This window comes from Panthera tigris, chromosome A2 (assembly GCF_018350195.1).
Source record: "Panthera tigris isolate Pti1 chromosome A2, P.tigris_Pti1_mat1.1, whole genome shotgun sequence".
NCBI classification, from domain to species: Eukaryota; Metazoa; Chordata; class Mammalia; order Carnivora; family Felidae; genus Panthera; species Panthera tigris.
The window spans coordinates 57,135,005-57,158,763 of record NC_056661.1 but is presented as its reverse complement, the minus strand read 5'-3'; the positions used below and the strand labels follow the sequence as shown (position 1 = coordinate 57,158,763).

The 23,759-nt window shown below is 58.3% G+C and overlaps 1 protein-coding gene and 1 long non-coding RNA gene across 2 annotated transcripts; one reads left to right on the top strand and one right to left on the bottom strand.

Moving 5' to 3' along the window:
• Positions 1–6,857: 6,857 nt before the first annotated feature.
• On the bottom strand, positions 6,858–13,872 carry GATA2 (GATA binding protein 2). Its single transcript, XM_042962228.1, has 6 exons — positions 13,653–13,872; positions 12,694–12,970; positions 11,618–12,259; positions 9,711–9,856; positions 7,743–7,868; positions 6,858–7,243 (listed from the first exon to the last, which is right to left on the bottom strand). Exons 2-6 carry the CDS (start codon positions 12,920–12,922, stop codon positions 6,944–6,946), a joined length of 1,443 nt encoding a protein of 480 aa, XP_042818162.1. The 5' UTR covers positions 12,923–12,970; positions 13,653–13,872; the 3' UTR covers positions 6,858–6,943.
• A 1,317-nt stretch (positions 13,873–15,189) lies between these two features.
• On the top strand, positions 15,190–23,319 carry LOC122232583. Its single transcript, XR_006209932.1, has 3 exons — positions 15,190–15,367; positions 15,729–16,019; positions 22,170–23,319. It is a non-coding gene; the product is annotated as an uncharacterized LOC122232583 (long non-coding RNA).
• Positions 23,320–23,759: the final 440 nt, after the last annotated feature.

Sequence of the window (23,759 nt, the reverse complement as noted above, 5' to 3'; positions counted from 1 at the left end):
AAAGAACACAGGTGTTTGTGATGATTCTTTATTTTTTATGTTACAAAGGCGGCACAAAGTCGTAACACAGTAAAATAATAGCACAGGGGCATCTGGGTGGCTCAGTCAGTTGAGTATCCCACTCTTAACTTTGGCTCAGGTCATGATCCCAAGGTAGTGGGATCAAACCCCTGTCTGACTCCACAAGATTCTCTCTCTCCCTCTGCCCATCTCTCTCTCTCTCTTTCTTAAAGTTAAAAATAACAACAATAATAATAATAATAGCACAAATTTATAAAGTCCAAAATTACCCTCTCCCCCATCCCCAGACTATCACACTTCCCCAAACTAACAACTATTATTCATTAGGTATATATCTTCCATTATTTTCCATATCTACACAAACATTTAAAAATTTTTTTCTAACGTTTATTCATTTTTGAGAGACAGAGAGAGACATGGTGTGAGTGGGCGAGGGGCAGAAAGAGAGGGAGACACAGAATCCAAAGCAGGCTCCAGGCTCTGAGCTGTCAGCAAAGAGCCTGACGCGGGACTTGAACCCACGTACTTTTCCTGAGGGGAAAGATGGAAAAATGGCCCTGCAGACATAAGAGTCCCCTCAGAACCAGACCTTCTGCCCATTTTTAAGTGACTCACCTGACTCAAAATCGTTTGCAACACACCTATACTTTTGCAAAACATCATGCAGCCAAGCAAAATTTGTCTGCTGGCTGGATAAGGCCCCATGCTGCTGGTTTCAGATCTCTGAGTTAGGTGTTCCCTCAGTGAGATGCTAACCAGTGAGTTTTTCCAACTCCCCTTGCTTGAATAATCCTTCCCCCTTGCACTGACTCAGGATACCTCCTTCATCATCCACGATCTTGTAAATCCTAGGGTCTATTTTGGGCTTACTGGAGTCTGAGCCACTGATCTCCTGATTCTTACAGTAGAACCACAAGGTTTGAAAGATTGTGATTGGGACACCTGGGTGATTCAGTCAGTTAAGCAGCCGACTTCAGTTCAGGTCATGATCTCGCGGTTCGTGGGTTCGAGCCCTGCGTCGAGCTCTGTGCTGACAGCTCAGAGCCTGGAGCCTGCTTCGGATTCTGCGTGTCCCTCTCTCTTTGCCCCTCCCCTGCTCACACTCTGTCTCTGTCTCTGTCTCTGAAAAATAAATTTAAAAACGAAAGAAAGAAGAAAGAAAGAAAGAAAGAAAGAAAGAAAGAAAGAAAGAAAAAAGAGATTGTGATCATAGAATCTTGTTTAATATTGGAATGCTTTACACATACACCTCGCTTTTATGTTCCTTAATTTTCTGACTTGTGCTGGTCTTGTTAGTTTTTGCAGATGAAGTTTGGAATTATTTTATCATTTTGCTTTAAAAAAACCCCACGCACAGTGGACTTTTGATCTACTGCCTGGTGCTATGAAGTCACTTAGGGCGGTCCACTCACCTTAGGAGAAGCTCTCTGGGTGTTTGCCTTCTTCCTTGCCTCTCGGGGGATTCGTCCTTCCTTTCCATCAGGTGGATGGCAGACATTCCTCCCAAATCTTATTCCCCTGGGGCAGTGTCCACTGACTGTTTCTAGTGGTGGTCACCAGGAGGTGGGAGGAATTTCTGGGGAAGGACTGAGATGGTCTCTATGAATTACAAAAGGGGGCTTGGTTTCTCACTACAGAAAATGGGAATAAGAAGCTGGGCCTGGAAGCGTCTCTGTAGAAGGAAGGGAGGAAGGGGCCCTGGGCCAGGCAGCCCCACCTGGGTGCAAACAGATGGAACAAAGGCCAACCCACCCCAGGCGCCCTGGCGCCAGGCCCCCGCGGAATCATAAAGGCACCATCTCCCAGCTAAGGCGGCCACTTGCGACACTTGGCCTGCCTGCCCTGCCCTGCCCTGCCCGGGAGCTTTGAGGCCACAGAATCGAAACTATTTACCCGCACAATGACTCGGGCAGCAGGAGTCATTGTTAGCCCTGATTATTTTATGGAAGAGGGAACAGAAACTGTAGTGGCACGAGTGCCTGGGGCTTGAACTTAGGGCCTCCGAAGCCACCATACCTCCCCCACTCCTGGTGGTCGCTCACCGGACACCATCCCTACCCCCACAGTCTTCCCCAGCTCTGGCTGCTGGCTTTGTCAGAAACAACCCCTTCCCTCCGTGAGTTTCCTGGCAGCCAGAGAGAGCGGATTCATGGGGACAAGACGTGTGTGTTTTGTCCCCACCAGAACGCCAACAACTACCAGGGTCGACAAACATTCGGGAGAAGTGAATGAATCCATTCGACAGACATTTGGGAAGCACCTACTGCAGGCCCGTTAGAGACAATGGAGACACAAGAGTGACAGACACAGTCCCTGCTCTCTTGGACCTGACATGGCAGGGAGAGGGGATCCGATCATCTGTTTATTTCTTGCTGGCTGCTTCTGGCACTGGGTGCTCCCAAAATATTGCTTGGCAGTAGGAAGGAAATAAGACCAGGGTAGTAATAGAGAAACAGGGGTGGGCAGGGGGGGGTCTTTCTGTGGTTCTTCTGGGCTCTGGGTTCTGGTCTTCAGGTCCAGCTCGGGGATGTCGAGTCTAGGCCCTGGGCTCCACGTCCTTGGTGCTACACTCTGGGTTCTGAGCCCCACGCTCTAGGCTGTGAATTTGGGGGGTCCATGCTCAGGTCCCTAGGTCCTGGGCTCCGTGTTCTGGGATCTGGATTCTGAGGTTCAAGTTCTAAGCCACCATCTCAGAGTTCTTGGATGTAAGTTCTGGATTCTGAGCTCCAAGTTCTAAATTCTGGATTTGGGAGGACAGCCGCTGTGCTCTGTTTTGGGTCTGCTTCCTGAGTACTGGGGTACAGAGTTGTGGACTCAAAACTCTGGACTCCCAGGTTCTGGTTCTGGATTTGGGGCCAGGTAATAGCACCGTTTGCCAGAGGCCAGGTAGAGTCGTTACTGTGTCAACTGCTCACGGGGAGGAATTCTTATTTGTTTCATCGGGTGGTGTAGCCCCCGTGCCTAGAACACGGCCAGGTGTGGACGAAGGGATCGCAGGCACACATACGTGCTCACTTGAGTACATGATCATATAGACACACAATCCCACCATCAAGAGCCAGGGCACAGAAGGGCACGACCATCCCTGCCCTCAGTGTGGGTATAATAGCTGATGGGGGAGGGTGGGCCAGAATGCTGTGAGCTGGGGAAGGGCTGAGAAGGCCACTATGGATTCAGATGGGCAGGCAAGTGCACATCCAGCTACACACCAGGTCAGTTCCTGCCTGCTCTAGGTGTCCATTCTACAGGAAAAGGACGTGTGCAGGGTGGTGGCGGCAAAGCAGGAGCAGAGGGCTCCTGAGTCAGAGACCCAGGGATGTTCCTCCCACTCTGTCCTGCTGGGCTGAGGTATCTGGGACTTCACAGGAGGCATGCTGGCCTCCACGGGACTATTGCTTCCCCAGCCCCAAGCAAGCACCCTGCCAGCACCGGCAGTCTGCAATGGGAAGAATGACAGGAGGGCCTCCTGGCTCACGTAGACATCAGGGCTGCCAGAGAACAAGGAGGTTGGCCATCAGAAAGCCTAATCGTCAAGGACTCAGGGTACCAGAGATGGTGATTAGGGGCAAAAGGAGTCATCCATCAGAGACATATGAATAGAGTAATGTAATTAGAGACAGTGGCGTCATGGGAGATGACATCATTCAAGCACGTGATCAGAGGTGGTGGCTGTACATTGAGGATCAGGAGGTGGTGTTCAGAGGTCTTGGTGATCAGCAGGATCGTTGATTGCATATATCATTCATCATTGTTCTGGGACATGGGGGACTAAGGGTGTGAGCCACAGGAATGTTTGTGAAGGAAGTATCTGGTGCTCATATTCTTGACGACTGAATGTAGAGGGGACATCAGTGATCACATTCAAGGGCTAGAGGCATCCAGAGATCCTGGTGGTGGGTGATCTACTGGGGACCAAAGGCAGCAATGGTTAGAGAATTTAGTGACCGGAGACACAGGTGACTGGTGATACCGATGACCAGGGGGCTGGCAGTCAGTGTTCCTGGTGATCAGGATATAAGGGACACTGGTCATAAGGGTCCTGGAAGATAAGACTCCACAACCCCTATGCTGGACACTAGAAAGCTGGGTGATTAGCACTGAGGAGACAGGGATGTTGGGCACCAGAGCCACTGGTGACCACACGGACAGTCAAGAAAATTTGATAGAAGAGGATCCCATGATCAGTGATATTGGTCATCAGGCACCTTGTTGGTTAGAGATGTTGGTGACCGGAGACAAGTGACCAAAGTCATTGTTAAGGAGACACCGGTGAGGAAAATAGTGTGATTGGTGATATTGGAGACACATGTGAGTGCTCAGATCTATCAACTATTAGAAAACCATTGATCAGTGACATTGATGGTCATGCTTCTTGGTGAACTAAGACATTGATGACTGAGTGCATTGGGGACCAGCACAATTGGAAATCAGGAACATGAGTGACAAGAGGCACCAGTGATCACAACATGGTGAATAGAAGTACTAGGAAAATGCAGTGGTGGTCAGAGATGTTGGCGCCAGACACACTGAATATAAATATCAATGAATAGAGGTGCTGATCGGTGGTAGGAGATACTCATGACCAGGTATGTTACCAGCGAGCCAAAACAGTCCCTGGAGACCCTGGTGATCACATTTTGTGGCTGTCCGTGACCAGACATGTCACTGTCAGAGGCATTGATAAAACATTGGTTGACTGAGTGTTGGTGACCAGTGTTATAGTAACCAGATGTCTATGGTCACAGGCTCTGGTGATCAGACAGGTCACTGACCACAAATATCAGTCATGGTGGCTATCTCCAATGACCAACCTCATTGATTGAGGATGACAGCAGTCAATGACATCAGTGATCAAAAACACTGGTGATCAGGTTTGTCAATGAACAGGAATATTGAGGACCAGAGAGGACAGAAACAAGAGCTGATCATCTGGGAGGAAGTGGATGGGGACAGGGGCGGAGGCAGTCTTCTACAAGAGTCCCAGGAAAAGGATCAGTGTGTAGGCCAAAGGCTGGAGAAACCATGGCCTCCCCTTGTATCCCCAGTATCCACCCAGCCATCAGGACCCCCAATGAGGTGACAATGAGGAAATTCAGATGGGAGCAATGCAGAGGAGGGGCATCAGGGTCTCAGACCCCAGCCAGACAGGAGCCCTTCTCTCCAAATCACTGGGCCGCAGAACCTGTTAGGTCTGACCACTAACCTCCACACACAGGACTCAGCAGCCTGGGAGCCCACAAGATCGGCCAGAGGCATTCACAAAAAGTATTTTATTATTCTTAACAGTATTCACTTCAAAGGAATAAGAGGATAGCATACAATTTTTTTACAGACAATATATAAATGTTGTACATAATTAACAATAACTTAGTTCACTAATCCAAAATAAAACAAGCCAAATAAAACATAAAAACAGAAAATACTGCGGATTCTTTTTCTTATGCGGATACTAGTACAAAATAAGTTACTTCTGGCTGTGGTGCCCCCGCAGCGATCGCCTACCCATATTGCACTTGGTCGACTACATCAGCACAATCCTGGTCCTGGGCCGGCCCTCGCCGGCCGCCGCACCCCACCACCTCCGCATACAGAATCTAAGCTCGGACACGGTTATGTACAGCTGTACCTTGGGAAGGATCCAGACAGCCACAGCAAAGCAGAGCACAACCCAGGCGTCTCCAGGGACCCCGGCAGGGTCGTGGCCTCTCCCTGGACCCACCCCCCAACTCCTGCCTCTGCCACCTGCCAGACCAGCCCCTGGAGGCCAAGAGCAGCCAAAGCCCCTCCCCAGGCCCCTGGCTCCCCGTTCGAGGGCTGTGGGATCCAAGAACTTTTCCAAAAATAATTGCGAAGCTACAGCCTTGGTTTGTAGGTTTTATTCCTTTCCACAGCAAGGGCTTCCGTGGCAACGTACAATTGACTGGACCCAAAATGAGTTTAAAAATAAAACAACTAACTCCTCAGCGAGTTAAGCTTATGCAGTCTTTTGTATATATATATATTTTTTTTTTCTTTTGTCTCAGAGTGGGAGGGAAGGGGGTCGAGGGGTGAGCAGAAAAAGGATGTTATGTACAGGGGTCCACCTGGCAGAGGAGTCAGGCTGTGGCTCAGGCTCGTTAAGGGGACACGGGTCACACCAGCTTCGGCCTCAGAGCCAGGGGAGCAATCTGGGAGACATTTCCCCTCTCAAGAAAATGTTGTTTCCTTCCTGTGACCCAGCCCTGGCCTGGGAATCTGCGCAGGACCGCCCATGATTGTCTCTGCCCTCCAGGGCCGGGCTGCCAGGGCACACACCACTCAGCCTCCCCGGGCCGGTGGTGGTCCGGCTATACTGGCTCAGCCCAACCTGAGCTCCAGCTGTTTCAGAGAGGGAAGCCAGAGGGGAAGGTGCGGGCCGAGGGCCCCACACACCTGCCCCCAGAGCCCTAGCAAGCAGGTGGGCCAAGCGGTACTTGACGCAAAAGACCCAGAGAACCTAGGGCTGCTCGGACCTCCAAGTCTCCCAGTCCTTGTTAGAAACAAGAGCAAAATAAATTACTTTTGCCTACTCCCTTCTCCTCCCCAAAACGGTCTTCTTCATTTGTCCCCTGCCTCCCTCCTTTTCTCTTCAAAAAGTTGTCCGTTCTGTTCTCCAAACAATCGTCCGTGATGGAAACCCCACCTGGGCAGGAAGCCGGGCCAAGGCCGCCCCCCAGCCTGGGTGAGGATCTTCACTGTGACCGCTGACGGCCGAGTGGAGCACCCACAGGAGAGGCAGCTTGGGGCTCCGACTGGGCTGGCGGGAGTGCCATCAGTCTTCAGGGAAGGGCAGGCAGCTAAGGGTTTGCCCCCCCCCCCCCCCCCCCCCCGCCTAGGGGCGCCCAGCCTCGCACCGCGGGCCACCCTCCTGGGCATCCGTCCGTCCATTTGTGGGGGGCCGTCCCTAGCCCATGGCGGTCACCATGCTGGATGGGTGGGGGTGGCCAAAGGAGAGACTGGAGGAGGGGTGGATGGGCGTTGGGGTGGGCAAGATGTGTCCCGAGTGGCTGAAGGGTGGGAGGTGGCCCACGGGCGCCATGTGTCCAGCCAGGGCGGCGGCGCTGAAGGGGGAGGCCTTCTCCTGCATGCACTTGGACAGCTCCTCGAAGCACTCTGCACCTTTCTTGTTCTTCTTGGACTTGGTGGACATCTTCCGGTTCCTAGTCTGGATCCCTTCCTTCTTCATGGTCAGCGGCCTGTTCACCTGGGGGCAACCACAAAACTGTCAGGGGGGTCTAGTTCCCTTCCCAGAACAAGACCCCACCCCCCAGCTTCCACATGGCGCCAAAGGCGGGTCTGGGCTCGGGACCCCACTTGCAAACGCCCTCGGCCCGCCAGGGTCTTCCCATCAGCCTGCCGCCCTTTCAAGAAAGGTCTCTTTCACTGTGTGGGACCCGCAGGCCAGGCCGTTGAGCCCACTAAGTGCCAGCACTGCCCCCCATCGACACAACCGAACTCCACACCCACCTTTTGTTTTAAAAAGACACCACTTCCCCAGACCGCCACTGTGGAGGCCACACTTGCAGCCAGCTTGCCCCCTCTTATGGGAAGCCCTTCTGGCACTTGGGGCTTGCCCGCCAGGGGAACAGCCGCCTCCCAAGCCAAGCCACGCTGGAGATTGTGGCTGGGGCCCCGCGCCTGGCAGCACAAAGAGCCGCGGTCCCCGGGGAGGGGCGGGGCGGGCCGGGGAGGGGCGGACTCACATTGTGCAGCTTGTAGTAGAGGCCACAGGCGTTGCAGACAGGGTCCCCGTTGGCGTTTCGGCGCCATAAGGTGGTGGTTGTCGTCTGACAATTTGCACAACAGGTGCCGGCTCTCCTGGCGGCTGACTGGGAGGGGAGGGTGGCGTCAGCAGGCTGGGCTCCCACGCCCCACCTCGACCTCCCTCCCCGACCCTCACCACACCCCCCCCCCCCCCCCCCCCCCGTCCCTGCCAACTTAGCCCAGGAGCGGGAAATCTCACAGGGGAATCCAAGCATCTCAGAAGCCATGGAATTTTAGAATTTGAGACCTAAGCCATCGCAGAACTCAGAATAAAGAACTCTCAGAAGCCTGATCTCAGAATCAACAGGGGCGCAAGAGCTGAAGAGAAAAATCAGCCACCGCCCCCAACCCTTAAACTAACTCTATAAAAGGGGAAACTGAGGTCCTGAGAAGGGCTCTTTGGTTTAGAAGCCTGGCTCACATGTCCGCACGACTCTCCACGACCCACAGTCCTGGGTGTGACCTCGCCTGAGGCCAGGGCAGGGACGTCAAATGTTTAGGGAGTCTAGAGCGGCACCGTCCAATATGATCGCCACTAGCCAGGTGGGGCTGTTTAAATTCAACTGAACTACGATTTAATAAAATTAGAACTTCGTTCCTTCCTTTGCACAGCCACATTTCAAGGAATCCACCGCCCCAACCATAGTGGGCAGTGCAGATCCAGAACATTTCCATCACCGCAATGCTGGTCTGTCCCACACCCTGTACCCCAAACCAGAGTGCTCACTGCCCCGCAGCCCCTCAGGGAATGCAGGCCAGAGATGTCTGGGAATAAGTGCCTGGTTTCTGGAAAAGGGAAAAGTGAGAGAAAGTAAGAGAGTCTTCACCCAAGAAAGCAGATCTCCTCTTGTGGGCCCACCGGCCCAGCCCCACAGTGACAGAATGTGTCTGTCCCCCGCAACACTCCCCAGTGAACCGCAGGCAGCAGGGCTGGGGTTGGGGGAATGAGACCAGCAGAGGCCAGGAGGGCCCTAGGCCGGAGCTCCAACCTCCTCGACAGCAACAGCGGAGGGACCTGCCGGTCTGCTGCCTCAGAGGCGGGGAGGGTGAGGGTGAGTAAGCAGCCTGAAGCTGGAATTCTGACTCAGGGGCCAACACCGTATCCTCCACCCCTACCCCCACCCGGGGCCCTCACCCCGCCCGTGCTCAGGGTGGGGAAAAAAAAGGGGGCCCCCAAAGCGGCCAGCGATTTAAGCCTCATAAATCACTTCGCCCTGAAAAAAATATATTTATTATTCTTAGCTTTTTACGCATTATTTGCAGAGCGGAGGGTATTAGAAATTTCAAAACAGCCCAGCGAGAGGCAGGACTGAGCCGAGGAGAGGCTCTAAAACTCGCGGAGTCCGGAAACAGATACGCGAAGTTTCCTTATCTTCAGGCTGCAGATGTCCGGATAGGAAACTCCGGCAGGAGATCCGAAAGGGCATTTTTTTAAATCACTCAAATGAAAATACACAGTATAGGTGACTCCATGGAAAAATAATAAAGGGCAGGTTTTTTTGGTGGTTGGTGTGTGTGTTTTATTTAAATAAGCGTGAGGAGACTGTGTTCTGGGCTACAAGGAAAATTACTTCATGGCCCTATTTTTAAAGAGAGTTAAACAGAGGCCAGGGGACAGGAGTTGGGCCCTTGGACACTCAACTTTGGGGATCCCTGAGCTCAGTGGGGGGAGGGTACCTGGTGGGCTGCAGAGGGGGAAATCTGGCCTGAAAAAAAATCTGGCCTAAAAGAAGGGTGACCCCAAGCGATTTAAATGGTAAGAGGATTTCAAGAGGCAACGCAGCTGCATTTGAAGGGTTTGGTGGTGTTACTCTTATTTTTTAAATAAATTGCCGGCTCCAGTCCAGGTCAGCGTCAGGGTGCTGCCCACCGGCCCCCTCCCCAGCCACCTGCTGCCCCGTGCCTACCAGTCTCCGCTTAGGCTTGATGAGTGGCCGGTTCTGCCCATTCATCTTGTGGTAGAGCCCGCAGGCGTTGCACAGGTAGTGCCCAGTGCCGTCCCGCCGCCAGAGAGGGGTGGCTGTGGCCCCACAGTTGACGCATTCCCGGCCTTCTGAAGGGGGACAGGGAGAGACGCCGGCCCGCTTAACGGATAATGTCGAGGGGAGAGACGCAGGGGTGGACCAGCGCCAATCAGGCAGCCGTCTGCCTCGGCCCGGATGCTTCAGGGGGTGACTTTTAGCTCCAACCCTGGGCAGGAAGAGGGACCCAGAGGAGGCTTCCCCGCCGAAGGAGATGAGTTCTGAAAGTAGCTTTAAGGCCAAGTCTCCCTCTTCAAAACCCTGGCTTGAAGGAAGGGAAACGGGGCTGGAGGGAGGAGTGGGGCCAGGGCCCCAGGGATTCTGGGCGCGACAATGAAAGGGTATTTACAGCAAACTTCGCCGACGGCAGGGCGGTGGCAGGAGTGGCCCAGCTCGACCCGGCTGGGCCTGGGAGGACTCTGCCTTGCTTTCTAGTTCTGCCTCTTCGGTCTGTCCCTTTCCCCAACTTTGTCCGCCACCTTCCGATTGATTCTCTGCCCCGCGTCCTCTGCCCTCAGCTCCTACCCTCTTTCTGTTCTCGGAGCAAGGGAATTTCCTTCTTTCTCCCCAGCTGCCCTCTCTTCCGCTGAGGCCCTAGAATTCAGTCCCGGACTCGGATACAAGGTGTTGCTCTTTAAAATAAAACACATCCCAAGCCCTTTCGTTTTGAAGTTAAGCAGACTAAGTGACCTTGGTCTTCTGTCGGTGGTGGTGTTTTTGGTTTTTGGTTTTTGTTGTTGTTTTAAAAGGCCATCTGGAATTCAAATACAACGTAAAACAAACTTGGGAGAAAGGGCTAATTTAAGGCAAGGTAGCTGGCCTGAGAACAGGGGCCCTGGGGTGGGGCTGAGGTGGGTGCCTGCGACGGTGGGGGCAATCAGGCAGGGTAGCTGGATGCCTTACATCGTGTTGCCCGGGAAAAATTTTTCCCCATTTAGTTTAAACTAAATTGTCGATATAGCTGGGCAAGGAAAGGTTCCTGGACTCAGGAGTAAAAGTTTTAAAAACCTTCTTCTTCCTTAGCTTAAAGGGATTGGAAGGGAGGCATTGACAGCGAAAGCCCGTGCTAGCTCTGGTTTCTGCTCTCCAGCCAGGTTCTCGGACTGAACCAGTGTGGCCCCGGCCGTCTCCTCCGGCAAAGGGGCAAAGCTACCTACAGCTTCGTCGCCTCACTCCAGCCTTCGGGGAGGGAGAGTGAAGGATGCGCCAGCGGGCAGGGAGCAGGAATGACTCCCGGGAATGCTGCTTTGGGGGAAATCTCCCAAGGAGATTGGGAAACATCGAAATCCCAAGATTTGGACTGCCTGACTTGGAGAACCAGATTCCTTAAGGGTCTGGAGCGTACCCACAGCACCCACAGCACGCACATGCACAAAAACACGCACAAAAACACGCACACACAGCCTCGTTGCTGTCGCTTGCTACTGCATTCCCTCACACAAGTCAAGAGGCTGCTCAAATTTTCACTTAAGATTCAGGGAAGGGAAGGGGGAATCCCCGGTCTGGGTTCAGTCTGGCAGTGGCCACCCTTGGAAGGAAGGGTGAGGAGGGGGAAGGGAAATGAACTTTGGGGGCGACCCTGGACAGTTAAAGAAAGGACAAAAGTTTTAGGGCTCCCTCTCCCCCATTCTGGGTTCTCAAACGTCTGTTAGGGTCTATTAGAGAGAGACTTCACCCATCCCCAGATCTGGAAGACTGGCACTGCCCCGCCTCCCATATCATAGCCCCCGACCCCCACACACAAAAGCACAGATTAACCCCACTCCCACTGGCTCCCTGGCACCTGTCTTTACCTGAACAGGAGCGTGCCTTGCTGCGCTGCTTAGGGGTGAAGCTGGAGGCAGGGCCACCCAGGAAGCCTCCGGGGTGGAAGAGTCCGCTGCTGTAGTCGTGAGCAGCAGCAGGCACATAGGAGGGGTAGGTGGGGATGGGGTGGTGTGTGGCAGGCTGGGTTCCCATGGCAGCCAGGCCTGGGCGCAGGGGACTGCCGCTTTCCATCTTCATACTGTCGGTCAGTGACACCTGGTACTTGACCCCATCCTTGTCCTCCCCCCGGGCTGCATTACCCCCTGCGGAAGAGGAGGCTGGGGAGGCAGCCCCGGTGGTGCTGGGGTCAGGGGACACTTCCTTGGGCGGAGTGGGTGGGAAGCCAAAGAGGTGGGAGCCAGAGTGGGCTGCAGTGGGAGTGAGGGAGGCCACAGAGCTCCCGCTGCCTCCCCCGCTCCCACCCCCTGCCCCTGGGTACACGGAGAGGGGGCCTCCGGGGCCTCCAGCAGCTGAAGGGTGCAGCGGTGTCTTGGAGAAAGGGCTCACGGTCCAGGGATTGTGGTGGTGCGCTGCAGCCGCGGAGAGGGCTGCTTTACCCCCATCGAGCCAGGGCAACCCCGGGCTGTGCAACAAGTGTGGGCGGCACATCTGGCCTCCGGTCAGGCGGGCTGCGGGAGGAGGGAGAGGGGTCAGGGTGCGCAGAGGCCGAGTCGCGCCATGACAGATACACGGGACCACAACTCACAAAACAGCTAGCAGTAACATTCTTCCCAAAGAAAACCAGAAACATAATACCTCAACCGGTAATAATCAAGAATGTCAGTCCGGAGCTGAAGGACAAGTGGCACCCGAGGAACCCCACCAGACCAGGGCCTCGAGGGAACCCGCACAGGCCAGCTGGGAATTGGGCAAACACCCTGCGGTGCCCAGACCCTCCTCAAGAGGCTGCTGCCCCCACCTTTCCCGCCCCAATTTTTCAGCTGCCTCGATTCCTGCGGAGCTCACATCCGGGAAGCAGGCCGCCGGGCCCTCCTCCCCTCCCGCGCCCGGCGCGCGGCGCACGGCTCCTGGGCTCCCAGTCACCCACTGGCCTTGGGCTCACCGTGCGCGGGGCTGTAGGAGACGCGCGCCCGCGCGTGGGCTGGGTTGGCGTAATAGGGGTTGCCCTGCGAGTCCAGGTGGTTGAAGAAGACGTCCACCTCGTCGGGAGGCAGCAACTGCGCGGGCTCCATGTAGTTGTGCGCCAGGCCCGGATGGTGCGAGTCAGGGTGCTGCGCGTTCAGCACGGCGGGGTGCGCCATCCAGCGCGGCTGCTCCGGCGCCACCTCCATGGCCGGTAGTGGAGGCTCGGGATCTGGGCCGAGGCGGTGGCGGCGTCCCTGCGCGACGGAAGGGGGCGTGAGGGGCGCCGCCACGGCCTGACACCCCCAAAGTCCCGCCACGCGGAGTCCCGCACGCCGCTGCGCCCCAGCAGAGCCCGGCCGAGGCACAGTCCCGGGTGGGAGGAAAGCTCAAAGCTCAAAACGAAAGGAAGGCGGAGGAGATCGGTCAGCCGCTCACATTCACATGGTGACCCCCAGTCCCAGAGCCACACATCCGTGCACACCGGCTCACACACGGGCACAAGCCCCGACACCAGTGACCCCAACAAACACAAACAGAGTCTCACTTTAAATCGGACACTCACACTGACCCCCCCCCGCCCTCCTTCCCGGGACACAAACGCATAAACACAGACTGAAAGTTGAAGACAGGCGCCTGGGCACCCACTGGGCACATGATCTTAGCGACACGCACATACCTGCACTTGGCGCCGGATACACATACCAGGTTGACGACCCCCCCCCCAAAAAAAAACCACACACACTAAGCCCCAGCGGCTGGGCGCCAGCCTCCCCCCACCCCCGCCCCAGCTCACTCCCAGGAGGCACAATCAAGACCTCTCACCAAGGCACACCAAAGCAGTCACCCGAAGCCTGGCCCCGGCCTTGACCCACCGAAAGGACCTCTCAGAGCTTGGCGCGCCCCAGGCCCCCCGCCACTCTCGCACCCCAAACTTACACACGCAACGCCGCAGGGAGGGGGGCCACGGCCTCGGGGACGGAGGTTCAGCACCGGCGGGAGCCCCGGGAGTGGCGGGCTCAGGAACCGCGCTTCAGGCGGCTGGGCTCACGGAGTAGGAGCGGGGGACAGCGCGCGCCTCGGCCTCAGGCCCGCCCGGCTCCGGCCCCTCGGCATCCTCCGGCCGCCCTGGCGCCAGCTCGCGACTCCTGCACAGACATGAAGCGGGGGCCGTGCACGCCTAAGAAGCCTGCGCCAGCCAATCAGCGCCGCGCGCCGCCCAGCCTCCGCCCCCCATTGGCTGCGCCCGCAACTCCCGGACCGCCGGACTCCCGGACTGACCCGCAGGCCTGCCCCCCTCCGCCGGCGGGCCCCCTCCCAGCGCCCTCCCGGCGGCCCCTGCTGCCAGTGCCCCCCGCCGGGACCCTCACCCCACCGGCGGACTGCTGCGCCCCCTCTTGCGGACGCTCCTGGATCCGCCTAACCCCAAGACGCTCTTCCCAGTTACTAACCAACTGGGGACCCCCTCCCCGGCAGCCTGGGTCCCGCACCCTCTGGGCGTCTGGGTGTCCTCTCCCCAGGAGCCCCGCTCTTCCACTCCCTCAGATCCCACCTCCTTTACCACTGAACGTGGCCAGTTGGAGTCCCAACTACCTACCCAGGCTGTTCCCTCCCCCGACTCGGGCTATGGCTGAGCAGGGGGTTGGGAGGACAGCTTCGAGACAGCAGGAGCGGTGAAGGGCAGGAACTACGGGGCTCGAGTGGGCACCTGGGCCTCGGACAAGAGGCCGTTTAGGACTGTGCTTGACCGGGTGGAGGTGGCCTGGCTGGCGGCTCCAGAGAGGGGGAGGGGGCGTCCCCTTCCCGGGCGTGGCCTTCGCAGACCAACGGGCCGAACTGCCTGGGGCGAGGCCATGGAGACCCGGACTGGCGCCGGCGCCGGCTCGAAAGAGACGCCTCCGGGCAGGAGAAGGCATTTCTCCCTCCTGGGGGTCCCTAAGGCGGCCCCTGGGGAGAGGGAGGCGATAGACTGAGAGCTCTGTCCCCTAAGTCACCTGGAACTGCTCTCCACACACCTCCAATGCACAGATCCAGCTCTGTGGGTGGAGTGGGCTCCCGTGCACAAATCTCCTTGCTTTCTCCCATTGTACAGACATAGGAGACCGAGGCTCGAAGGGAGCCTATGGCCGACTGGGGGGGGGGGGGAGGGTCGGAAACAAAGAACTTTGGGGGGACTGAGACAGGTGCGGGGGTAAGGGGGGAATAATCGTCGTCCTCCAGCCCCTCTCCCTTAGCTGGGTCTACGGCTCTCGTAGTGGGAGCCCAGAGGGATCCCAGGTGGGTCCGGGACAGGGGAGAGGGCGGGGGTCCGGGCCACCCCCGGGAGGGTGGGGGGAGGGGCGGCGGGATTGACAGTCGGTAATTGGGTAACTGGAGGCGGCTTCTCCGGCCGGGCGGCCCCGCCACCGCGACGCCGGGGCCCTGACGTCACCCGATTCGCCAGGAAATGAACTTTTTAATAATCCGAGGAGGGAGGAAAGCCCTTGGTCCCCTCGGCTCGGGGGGCTCCCGGCCAGGCCCAGCTCCGCGGGAGCGCCCGTCACCCTCTCCCAGACCAGCTCTGGGCAGCGCCGGGGGGCGCAGGCACAGGCTAGGGGCCTCCTCCTGCCTTTGCGTCCGGCTGTCCGTTGATCTGTCCGAGGCCCTGGCGGCAGGTAAAGACGCGGGGCTGGAAGCGCAGAGCCCCATTTGGCTGGGAACCAGCGCGTCTTGGGCGCTTGGGGACCCGCCTGCCCTGGCGGCCCGCTGCGCCTCCCGCTCCGCTCCACTCCGGGGCGCGCGGAGTCCGCCTGGTCTACTCGGAACTCCGCTCCGCATAAGAGGAGGCCGGCGCCAGCTGGGTAAAGCGCGCCGGGGCCGGGAGTGGGAGCGCGAGGCCGCGGGCGCCGGGCCTCTGCGGCCAGGCCGGGCAGGTGATTGGCCTCAGTGCCTTCCGGTTCGCGCTACCCGAAACGCGCGCGGTCTGGCCGGGACTCGCTGCCTCTCTGTTCGTCTGTCTCTCCTCCCTGCCTTTAGTTTATGATTCTTCATCAACGCGTAAAATGCAATCGTCGGAGCCTCGAGACTGTTTTGCGTCCCTGGAACCTAGGAGGAGCTTATCAAAGACACCGCCGCCCCGGGGACAATCCCTGGTGTCAGGCAAGACTGCCCGGCCAGCTCGAACCCCGGGACCCAGCTCAGGAGGCAGCCAGCCGCTTCCCAGACCCGGGGCCGCGAACGCCGGAGCCGAGCGGAAGATTTCCGTGGGTCTGCGATCCGCGCCTCGGCTCGCAGGGAGGTGGCTACTCTGGGCGCTCGGGAAAGCAGGTAATTCGCTTTATTTTCCCCAAAGGCGTGGTTCAAATTACCCCCGTTCGGGGTGGGTCTGCAGTTTAATCATTACGAACTCGGCTAAAAGCCCCTCCAAGGCAACCTGAAGCCCCTCTGGGGCAGCGTCTTGGGCCACCGCAGAAGTGGAGGTGACCAGCCTGGCCGGGCCCCCAGCCTGAACGGCAGCCCTGAGCTGCCCGCTGGCCTGGCGCAGAAGCGAGCGCTGGCGGGGATTTAATTACCCCGCTCGGCGGCTCAGAAAATCGCCGCGCAGAGGAGCTTAGCAGGGCAGTTAAGCAACGCTTGAGCAGGGGCCTCGGGAGATCCGCACGAGTCTCCCTTCCCGCAATCCCGGCCTAGAGGGGAGGAAAAAAAAGGGCGGGGGGGGGGGGGGAGGGAGCCCTGCCAGGTCTCTTGAGGCCCCGAGGGTGCCTTCCTCCAAAAGGCAGGCAGGCAGGCAGCCGGCTTGGCGGAGGCCTCCACTATGGTTGGAGCTCCTGCGTTGGACGCGGGACTACTGCGTTCTCCCGCAGGAACGAACCCGCCTGGGAGAGAGAAGAGGGGCGCCAGGCAGGAGAAGGCCCAGCTGGTCAGTAAAACACACCTCCCCCATCACGAGTGTGTGTGTATGCCAGACAGACCAAGGGCCACTAGTCAGGCATCTTGCCCAGTAGGCAGCAAAGACCATCCTATCACTTGTACCCAAACAAACGTCCGGGGAGGCTCAGGGCAGCCCCCCCCCCAATCAGCTTGGATTGTGGGGGGGCACCCTCACACATGAGGAAACAGATTTATTTCGGTTTATAGCCTGGGGCTTCAGGGTCTCCAGAACACCTTCAGAGGGACGTGACCCCTTTTCCATGTTTCTGTTGGTTTCCAAGGGTTGTTGCTAATGCGGGTGCTGCGTTTTGATCGCACTGACAAGCTGTCACTTTCCTTACATGAGAACAAGACTTCAGGAAGGACTGGCGATGGGCAGCAGAGAAACTGAATGTTCCAACAGCCTTTTTCAAGTAGCCTGAGATTCCCCGAGAAAGCATGGGTCCTAACGGCTCAAGATGCTTTCTCCGGGGAGCTGGAGGCTCAGGGATCTGAGGCCAGGTTCTAGTGGGCCTCACCCACCGGCCTCGGCTCTCAGCTGCCCCTGCCCGGTCTTCCCCTCCCCTCCGTGCCCTTTGTTTAAACTTCCCTCATCCAAGGTGGCCCCTCTGGGACCATAAGTTTGCCCTCTCTTTGTAACCTAATTCTTCTCGCCTTTTCCTATGGGCATCTAATTGGCCAGCGGTGGAGGGGAGATTCAAAGAAATCAGTTTGCTTAAGGACTGTCTTCCATAGGGATATTTAATTGGCAACCCAGCGACCTTCGAGCCCCACACTGGGGATGTGCCTTGAGGGGTACTGAGGAGGAAGAGGGGGCCTGCTTTAGCCAGAGGGGTTCAGAAGTTCCCATAGGGTAAGGCCTCAAATCTGCTCAGGCCTGCAGCCACCCCCCCACCCAGGGGTTCTGCAATGGAGGGACCAGGACTCCAACAGCCCCTTCTGCTCGCTGGGGTTCATTTTCAGCTCCCCAAATGTGAAGGCTTCTTCTCCTCTGGCCTCCATGATGGCTTTCCCACCCTTTACGTCTTTAGGGCCGTTTCAAATCGTAAAACCCGGGCTGAGAAGTCTCAGCGCCCTGGGCTGAGGTGCCTGCGAGATCATGTATCTCCTTACCAGGTTCTAACCACCCACCTCCAAGCCGTACAGCCTCCCCCATAGGCCTTGCTGAGACCTGCAGACAATCGGTCAGCGTTTCTCCTTCCTTCAAGCACAGGCACGGTTTACTCAGCCTGGCGGTCCTGCGGCCCGGCAGCATGACAACTGGTAAATCCGTTTCGTTAGACGCAATTTGTTTGCAATTTGTCGACCCGGCTGGGAAACTCTCTCCAGACGCCTGGGTAGCCGCAACGGCCCTACCTGCTTCTCAAATCCTGCCCACTCATAAACGAATCCCAGCTCTAGGTGCCTGTGTAGACCCGGAGCTCACCGCCAGATGTTCCCGATCCCCGGGAGACGTAGCTTTTTCCAAAACAACGAATTTCCTTCCGTGTTTTCCGGGAAAGGAGCGGCCGCCACTCCCGGGGGCCCTGAACGCCGGATCTTTCCCCTTGCGGTTGGGGCAACCTGGAGTTCAAGCCTGGCCGCCGCCGAAGGATTCTGAATGCCCGGCGTCCAGAAAGACCCAGACCGCCGCCGTCTACGCCTCCCGGCGGCAGATCTCGGAGCCCGCGGCGGCCCCATTCTTATTGAAATCCCACTAAACAGATTCCGGCTCCGGCTTGGGGCAGGGGGGAGACTTCCAGACCCGGCGCTCTCCCCCACCCGCACCCAGCCACACAGGATAAAGGGCCGCGGGGCGCAGCGCGCGGGGGCGCACGCAGGAGCGAGCCGGGTTAAGCCGCGCAAAGCCGGCGCACGGGACCAGCCGGCAGGTGCAGCCGCGGCTCGGCGGCCGGGCTTGGGCGCCTCCGCCGCCTTGGCCCGGAGGTGGGGGCGGCCGAGACAAAGACCCCAGCTCGGGGGCCGGGAGGTGGGGCGCTTTGCGAGGCATCGGGAATAACCGGGGCTCGCGGCCTATGTGTGGCTGCATCCGAGAAATGGGAAAACAAGAGGCCCGACGCGGGCCTACTGTCCTCGACTCCGCAAATACTCCCTCAGCATCAGGCCCCTATGACCTGGGGTTCGAGTCGCTGGTACGACCAGGGCGAACCCCGAAGGCCACAAGTCAGGGGCCACGGGCTAGGGGGACTGCGTTTGGGGGGCCGGGTGGTTCAAACCTGGGGACTAGAAGGGCCCTGGGGCCAGGCGGAGGTGGGGGTACTTACCCAGCGAGGTGCGGCGGGCGGCGCCCCCGGGTGGACGGGGCCGGAGCGGAGCGGGGCGCACAGCGCGGTGCGTGGCTAGGTGGGCCCACAAGACCCCGGTGCGAGCTGTCGGCGTTCACCAGCAGGGCCCGGGTGGCGCGCCGAGTGGCCGCATGGTGCGTGGCGGGCCGCTTTTGTTCGCCTGGTGGCCGACGGGGGCCGGCTGGGGTGGGGGCGAAGGCAGCCTGGAGATAGAGACTTGAGCGGCGAGCCCGGGCGGCGCTGGCCTCATTACCTCCCTCTCGCTCCCGCTGCCTCTCCCTCCCCTCCCCCGGCCGCAGCGGCCGCTGCTTTTTATTTCGACAGCACTTTGAGGGGGCGGGAGCGCCGCAGGGGGGCAGGAGGGTGCCCAGAGCTCTGCGCCCCGTTTCCCTGGTCCAGCCGCCGGGCGGCAGGCCGAGGGCCGGAAGGCACTCAAGGCGCAATACCTTACTCGCCCATACTCCAGACTACTCCCGCCCTCGCAGGGGCGCAGGAATGAGCACCTATTCTCTCAGGGGTGTAAACTCAGAAAGCCCGGGACGTCTCTTTTTCGAGACTCTCCCCGGGGACCCTCATGAGCCGTGGCCACAAACGCTCACACACGTACACAGCCGCCTGCTCCTCCTTCTCCAATTCGCTTCCAGTAGTGCTCACACATGCACACTTCTGTGCACACGCGTTAGCACACACAGTTGTGGCTACGTGGAAATTCTCAGCCAGGAGATCTGGGTCACACTGACATGCACGCGGGCATACACCCAAATGTAGCTTGACAATCTGGCACACACGCGTGCACACACACACACACACACACACACCTCCCTCACTTCCAGGCTGATTTTGGCTAAATGTAGACACATGGCCTTTCCCTTCCAAGCCACCTATACCCTCGCCCCAATTCCCAAACTCCCAAGGAGACCAGAGCATTTCAGGAGTGGAGTTTGAGGCGGCCCCCTGGCCCATCCCCAAGGAACCCTCTCAGGAAAGAGAGGGAGTAGAGGGCTTGTCCTCGGAAGGCTGGGCAGAGGAGCTGGGGTGTGGGAATCTTCACCCCAAGAATGCTAGGGGAATCTGGCCCTTGAACTTCCAAAGTCCCTACATCAAAATTCAACTCCACAGTGGGGGTCCTCCGCTCCCCACCCCCCCTGCCCCGTCCCATTCCAGCTGCCCTGGGGAGTGAAAGTGGCCTGGGGATCTTCGGCCCAGAGAGAAAGTGCTTTGCTTTGGAAGGACTGGGAAGTCCCTGGTCCTGGGAAAACTAGTGTGTGCCCGAGAGAAGTGTCCAGCCCCCCCATCTCTGTGGCCATCTGCTATCTGTGGGTCTTTCTTTGAAGCTGATAGACGTGTATGTGCTGTGTGCGCTCGGGAGAAGATCTATCCTGAGGGCCCCTGTGTGTCTGTGTGCATCTGTGAGCACGTGGGAAGTCTACAAAACTGAGTATATTAGCACGCCCATTTCTTCTTGCGGGTCCCTGGGAGTTTTGTATCGAGAGTCTGTGTTCTGTGGGTCCCTGAGAGTTTGTGCTTCATTATGTGTGGCTGTTTCAGAGCATGACCCCAAAAGTGCCTGTGGGAGAGTGTGTCTGTGGAACTGGATGTGTGTCCCTGTGGCTGTGTATCTGTGAGATCATTGTGTTCGTGAATCATATGATGGGAAGTGGGTATTTCCAAGTGTTTATTTATAAATTGGTGTGTGTCCCTATGTGGGTCGGTAGCAGTGTGTGTCTGGGTATCCTGTGTCTATGAATTGGAGCGTGTGTGCGTGTGTGTATGTTCTGTCCGTCTTTAACAGCACTGGGTATTGGGCGTGTAACGTTGTATCTTTGGACGGATGATAGGAGCGTGGACAGTGTATCCAAGTGTGTCTGCATATCTGTCTACAGCTCCACGTATGAACTGATACGTGTTGGGGTGGGTGTTTGTGTCTGTTTATCTAGGGTGTGGACATCTGTGTGTATGAATGTATCTTGGAACTATGTGTATGTACTTCTCTACCCAGTACTACCCTGGGTCTGTCGTCTGGGGAGGCGTGTGTCTCTGGGTGACACATATACTGTGTGTCTTCCCAGATCACCCACCATCCCTAACCAGCAGGGCAGGCGGCCAGTGGAGCTCTGGGGTGCCATTTGCCAGGGCACTCTCTGTCTGTCTGTGGGAGGGGGAGATGAGCTGATAAGGCTTATCTGCCGACGCCAGCGCCATGCTGAATAACTGCTCTAATGAGGTGGCCTCGCTGGGACCACCCGCTCCCAAGGCCCCCAGCCTCACCAGGGAGGGGCATGAGGGAGCCAGTTCGGGGGCACAAGAGCAAATCCCCGTGAACCCAGCAGCGCCTGAGTGTCTACCGAGGCTTTTCTAGTTCTGTCTTGTTTCTTCAGAGGGGGGTTCCAGTCTTACACCCCCACCCCACCTGCCATCTCTCTGCTGGGCTGGGCTGGCCTCTGGTCTGCTGTCAGGAATACAGTCTTAAGAGGGTAGGGGGTGTGGATTAAGAGACATGGAGGCCCAGGGATGGAAAGACCCAGAGAAGGGAGAGGAGGACAGGGAGACCCGAGGACAGATTTTAAAAAGCACCGGCCATAGAGGGACAGAGACGCCAGTAGGGGCTGGAGGGGTGGGATGGGGACACGCAGGAACAGACAAAAACAAACTTAAAAGTGGCAGAAAGAGTCGGAGCGATGGGAACAAAAGCAGCAAACGCGCTAACCAGACACAGCCATGAACAGAGAAACAAGGGAGGAGAGATACAGAGAGGAGAGAGAGAGAGCAAAACACAACAAAAACAGAGGTATGGGAAGGGAGAAGGGAACCCAGGCAGGTTCCCAGAGCAGTGGGGAGAAGAGGGAGAGCGGGAAGGGCCCCAAAGAGAACGAGGGAAAAGTAGGGAGGCCGAAGACGGGCTGGGTGGGACGGACAGACCGATTGGAGGACAGCGGCAGTGCCGAGCGCCGCGCGGACGCGAGCGCGGGAGGCCAAGCGCCAGGCTGCGGGCCGGGAGGGCGTGAGCGCAGAGCCCGCGGGCCGGGCGGGGCACCGAGGCGCGGGCGGCGGTGGCGGGCAGGGGGGTCCAAGCGGGGCTGCGCCGCTGTCCGGGGTAATTTTTCATCTCGGCCGGCTAATCTTTGTTCCCGGCGAAGATAATGAATAGCCAATCGTTATCTGCCCGGCTCCCGGAGGCTGCCCGAGAATGGGGTTGTACAGGGCTGGGAATTGTTTCCAAAGTGCCGCGGAATAAATGGTGTTCCTTATCTCTGCCTTCCAGATTATCGGAGCCCTTTCAGAGCGCGCACAACAAATGCGCCCGCCATCGAATGCATCATTTACCACCGCAGATCCGCGCGCTGATGGGCAGGCAGATAGCCGTCCGCGGGGGGCACGCCGGGAGCCCTGTGCCCGCGCCGCCTGCCTGCCTGCTTGCCTGCCTGCCGGGGGCACCCGCGCGTGCGCCCTCGGGTGTGCCTGGCATGTTTGCATGGACATTCGCGTGTGCCAGTGGATGGGCACTGAACAAGAAAGGGTATTGGTGTGCATGCGGGCATGTCAAAGAAGTGTGCTACAAGAAAGCGCAGGTGTGCAAGCCCATGCTCACGGGCGTGGTGGGCGTGTGTGCTGTGAATGCCTGGGGGGGGGGCCAGCTGAGGCTGTTGGAGGGTGCACAGAGGAGGGGGTATTGCACGTGAGTGCGTAGGCACGAGTGTCACTCAGGGTGGGAAGGCAGGTGTGTGAAGGAGTGGGTGTGCAAATCCGTGTGTACAGGTGTGGTGGATGAGCGTATTGAGTGCCACAACGTACCTGCCCTCGAGGAGGCCGTTGAGGAGTGCACACAGGAGGCGGTGTCATCTGCCACTAGGTCGCGTGCGAATGTGTATATTCAGACACGGGTGTGTGCCTGCAGGTGTCGACCCTACTCAGTGCTCTGGGTTCCTACGTGCCTGTAAGCATGCGCATCCGTGCATTCCTGTGACTGTCAGGAGTGAGTGTGCCGCGGGTCAGAGTTCACCCCAGTGTGTGCCTTCGGGGTGCACGGATCTGTGTGAGGGTGGTTGTGTTGTTGTGCATCTATATGCCTGGGTGTGCCCGGTGTGCCGTAGGAGGGGCCGGGGGAAGGGCGGTCGTTGGGGCCTGTCCCTGCGCCTGCCTGGGTAGGCTCAGGACACACGGGCCGGGACCCCTCTCCAGCGTGGGAAAGAGACAGCCAGAGGGGAGAGAATGGTGTGCGCGGGTGCGACAGACTCCACAGCAAAAGGGGTGGAATGTGCTAGTGACAGAAAACGGGGTGTGGGGGCGTGTAAGGGAGAAAGGTCTTCGAGGAGTTTGGGGACACCCAGGGGTCCCAATAGCCTCAACAGGCATGCCCTTGCCGGAGGCCCCAGAGCTCCCCGCTCCGGACCTAGGGAAAGAGAGACCCGAGCCCCGCCGCCTGAGGTCCCCGCGCAGTGAGTGACACGCGCCGCCGACAAAGGCTGTATTTTTCCAGGCTCGCGCCCCGCCCGCGCGCGCGCGATGGTCCCCATGGCGACGCAGATAGCGCCGCAGCCATTTTCCCTATCTCCCCGGAGTCTATTATACGGCGGGATTAGCTCATCTCCAGGCAGGTCAAACCCAAAGTCACACAACCTGCGGCGCGGGCCCCGCCCCCCGCCCGGCCGCCCCTCCCCCGCCGGGGTCCGGTCTCTGCCAGGCGACCCTCGAGCTAAGGCCCTTGCGCAGGCGCAGAGCGCCACCTGGCGGCCACGGGTGGCCCGAGTTGGGGTCTCCGGGAGCCGGCAGCCTGAACCGGAGTCACCAGGCAGAAGAGCTGTGGCAGGGGTCCTTTCCTCCAGGAGGTGGACTCTCCCAGAAGCTGGGGCTT

Excerpts from the sequence above, each read along its gene's own strand:
- GATA2 (XM_042962228.1), bottom strand. The coding sequence starts at position 12,922 with ATGGAGGTGGCGCCGGAGCAGCCGCGCTGGATGGCGCACCCCGCCGTG. Across the intron at positions 12,260-12,693 it reads CTCCTACAGCCCCGCGCACG|CCCGCCTGACCGGAGGCCAG; the intron begins GTGAGCCCAAGG and ends CTCCTCCCGCAG. Across the intron at positions 7,244-7,742 it reads TCTACTACAAGCTGCACAAT|GTGAACAGGCCGCTGACCAT; the intron begins GTGAGTCCGCCC and ends GGTTGCCCCCAG.